Here is a 4,040-nt window from a genome sequence, read left to right on the forward strand (position 1 = left end):
CTGAGAAATACTCTTAGAATTTTTAAGAGATTTTGTAAAAAAATATTTTCAACTGGTTCGCAATTTCAAGAACTTTTATAATTTTTCGGCTCTTGATAACACCAAATTTTTTAGTAAGTACTTTTGTAATTTGTAAAGAAATTTAAAAATAAAAACATTTTAAATTACTTTCCCGAGGTTCACAAAAAAATTTGGTTATGGTTGCGCGCAGCTTAGTATGAAGGCTGACTTCAAGTTCCGGTATACTTAAGTGCACCGGAAATGTAGAAAGTGAGCAGGAATTTTTGTTGGCGTAAGGAAAAAATTTATGTATATAAATATGTGTGTATTGACAGCTCCCACAGGTCAGGCCTGTGCAAGTAATTGGAGGCCGACTAGCGCTTCCATGTTGAAATTTAATTATTACTAAACATTTTTATTGGAATTGATGCAAACGGACTCACCATTAAATTTACTTTATCGGCGAAGTTATTAATATTTGAGAAATTCAGCGAAGAAGTTGGCCGACTGGCTCAGATTGCATTACTCACATCTACACAAGTATAAATCACTACCACAGCACATACCACGTTACACATATGTTAATTAACACACAAAGTCGCATACAAATATTTTACATAATTTTGTATTGATTTATTTCCATAAAACTTGTAAATTAAGTGTTTTTCTATCGCACGCACTAAAAAGGCGGTTAAAATTCGCGAAGCTTTTACACAAACTGACAGATTTGACAACGTATAGGAAACGGAAAGAAATGCCGAATTGACTAAAATCAACAGCGTTGCCGTTCTATGATTTTCGAGAGTAGTGAATTGAGCCAAAAAGTGGAGTGTTATTGGATTTTCTGTAGTGTCAAAGCTTGCAGCACATTGAAAACGACGGGCTACGGACCACAACTGTTAAATTATTTTAACGCGATGAGCGATGGACCACTGCTGACAATTTATTTTTCCAAGTATTCTTATGTAGGTAATTATTTTGGTGACAACAGCGCTACGCGACGACTGTACTTGTGGCCGGATTAGATTTGTTTCTATTTTTTCAGCGACAGAAAGCGTTCTTCCTCTTAATTTATGTCAAACTCATACAAGTTCATAATAACAAATTGGAAGCTGTGGCCCGTGTGTGTTCAGCACTGTATGTACGACTGTGGTTGTGGCCAGATTAGATTCTAGATAAGGTTCTTCCTCTTCTTTTATTTCAAACTCATACAAACTGATGGAAACGAGGCCGCGGACAAAAAATTCATGTCGCAATCGGCAAAGCGTTTAGATAATAGCTCTGATCCAGTACTCCATGAGTTTACAGGATTTTACACGAACTTGCGAGAAATTGCAAAATCCTCCAAAATCCTGTAAATGAAAGCGACTTTTGGAGAGTTGTGTAGAGAATGAAGTTACAAGATTTTACCCGAACTATTTCTTCTGGTAAAATCATGAAAAGGGTCAACCAATCACTGGTTGACGTTTTTACAGGAAAAATGGTTTTTTGTTCCCGTACTTTTTGTTGTTACTCACTTTTTAATTTAATTTTGCTGTTTGACAGTTTTACAGGATTTTTCACGAAAAGTATTGGATCAGAGCTAATGAAGATAAAGCAAAGTGGCAACGCTGGGCATCCCTCTTTCAGAGACACAATTTGCTCTCTGTTTATATTTTGCGCGCTTTATTGCTCTCTTTGCTTCCAGAGGATTTTCTATTTTTTGCTTTGTTCTTTTGGACCCGTTTTTATCAGCTGTTTTGTTTTTTGTGTCAAATTTTAAAAAGCAATTGATACCACGTGCCGCAGCTGGAAGCGATTAAGCGGAATTTAATCAATTTTTCAAGAATATTTTGTACAACATTGCGGAAAATGGGTAAAAAAGTTTATAATGCGAGGGCGCGTCAAAATCCTAAAACCGTAGTGGACAATTCGGCGACGAAAAATGTAAGTTGAGACTCAAGAGTTGCTGATGCAAAATATGTTTAGTAACCCAGACGCTATACTACTTTCATACCACTCTTCTAGATAAAAATTNTAAAACCGTAGTGGACAATTCGGCGACGAAAAATGTAAGTTGAGACTCAAAGAGTTGCTGATGCAAAATATGTTTAGTAACCCAGACGCTATACTACTTTCATACCACTCTTCTAGATAAAAATCGAATGGGCTGAAGGCGCTGCAGAAGCAGGCACCGGCTATGATGACGCCAATGCGCTGGTTTTACCCTCACAGAAGCGTGCCACCAAGGTGCAGGTGGAGAAACAACAACATGTAAAAATCCTCTCGAAGAAGCAACGTAAGCATCTGCAGCAAATTGTGGTTAAGAAGAAGAAGAAGGAAGGTGTAAGTAGTGATTTGCTTATAATGTAGATCCATTTATGTATCGCTCTTTTCGAACAGCGCGCTGAGCTTCTGCAAGCCTTGGCTAGCGTACAAATACCCGAGCATGAGCTGAAGCAGTACACTTCCATCAGCCAAGTGCAGACAGTGGGAGTTAAAAAGTTGCAAACGCTGGAAGAGGTACTGGCGAAGAAGCAACAGCGACAAACAGAGCAAGCAAGCAGCAATGTAGTGGGGAAAATTAGCGCAATTAAAGGCGCGTCAAAGCGCAAGTTGTTAATTGAGGATGAAGAAGCGTTGGCGGCAAAGAGGCGCGACCCTAATGTGATTAGCCTCGAGGCAGACGACGACAGTGACAGTGGGAGTGAGAGTGATGACGAAAGTGAAGTGGATGATGAAGAAAACAATATAAATGACAAAGATGCAGAAGAAATGCATGAAAAAATTGTTGTTGATGTTGCGAAAGAGGCAATTCCCACGAAACTCGAAGAAGCGCCCTCAACGTCCACGAAGGTGACGAAGAAAGAAGATAGTACGAAAACTGGCGCCACAAAAAAACCCGAGAAGCCCATTGTGCCGCCACGCCCCACCATTTTTGTGCCCGTTCATCGCGATGCAGAAGTGCAGGCTGCTCGTCTTAAACTGCCCATCTTAGGCGAGGAACAGGAAATAATGGAAACAATCAACGAGAACCAAATCATAATTGTCGCGGGCGAAACGGGCTCTGGTAAAACGACGCAAATCCCACAATTTCTTTACGAGGCGGGATACGCGCTGAACAATAAAATGATTGGCATTACTGAACCGCGCCGTGTGGCTGCAATCGCTATGTCCAAGCGTGTGGCGCATGAAATGAATCTATCTCAGCAAGAGGTTTCATATCTAATACGTTTCGAAGGCAATGTCACGCCACAGACACGGATCAAATTCATGACGGACGGAGTGTTGCTGAAGGAGGTCGAGAGTGATTTTCTGCTGCACCGCTACTCGGTAATCATTTTGGACGAGGCACATGAGCGAAGCTCCTACACCGATATACTGGTAGGGCTGCTGTCACGTATTGTACCTTTGCGCCTGAAGCGTGGCGATCCGCTCAAGCTGATTATCATGTCCGCAACGCTTCGAGTGGAGGACTTCATTGGCAATACAAAGCTATTTAAATATCCACCGCCACTATTGAAAGTGGAAGCAAGACAATATCCGGTGACTGTGCATTTTCAGCGGCACACCCCCAATGATTATATGCAGGAAGCATACCGAAAAACAGTTAAGATACATTCAAAGCTGCCAGAGGGAGGAATTTTGGTTTTTCTTACGGGTCAGCAAGAGGTAAACACACTGGTTCGAAAGCTGCGACGTACGTTTCCGTGCATAAAGAAAGATGACGCCAAGAAGGCTGGAGAAAAAGCCAAAAAAGTAGTTGATAAGGCGAATGTCTCTGAGAATGAAGGTATAGAAACTGTAGAGATGTCAAAACAGTTTGCGGAAAAGTCAGATCAGATAGAAGATGACGCGGAAGAGCTACAGGCCGAGCCTGCCGATGACGACTTGGGCATCGAATTCGACATGAAACGCGCTATCCGTAGCGTGAAGAAGTCTAAGAAGAAGTTCATGTCCCAAATCGCGCTGCCAAAAATCAATCTCGACGACTACAAACTACCCGGTGATGATACAGAGGCCGATTTGCACGAAGCGCACAATAGCGATTCGGAGGCCGA

The 4,040-nt window shown here is 41.4% G+C and overlaps 1 protein-coding gene across 1 annotated transcript in view; it reads left to right on the forward strand.

Annotated features, from left to right (window-relative positions):
• Positions 1-1,726: 1,726 nt before the first annotated feature.
• LOC108358874 (probable ATP-dependent RNA helicase kurz) overlaps positions 1,727-4,040 on the forward strand; it is an 11,228-nt gene continuing 8,914 nt past the window's right edge. Inside the window, exons 1-3 of the mRNA XM_017610390.1 lie at positions 1,727-1,926; positions 2,134-2,325; positions 2,383-4,035. Coding sequence (XP_017465879.1) covers positions 1,852-1,926; positions 2,134-2,325; positions 2,383-4,035 — 1,920 coding nt within the window. The 5' untranslated portion in view covers positions 1,727-1,851. The remainder of the gene's footprint in view (positions 1,927-2,133; positions 2,326-2,382; positions 4,036-4,040) is intronic.

This window comes from Rhagoletis zephyria, unplaced genomic scaffold (genome assembly GCF_001687245.7).
Source record: "Rhagoletis zephyria isolate East Lansing unplaced genomic scaffold, Rhagoletis_zephyria_1.1 Rzeph_scaffold_00308, whole genome shotgun sequence".
Taxonomy (NCBI): Eukaryota; Metazoa; Arthropoda; class Insecta; order Diptera; family Tephritidae; genus Rhagoletis; species Rhagoletis zephyria.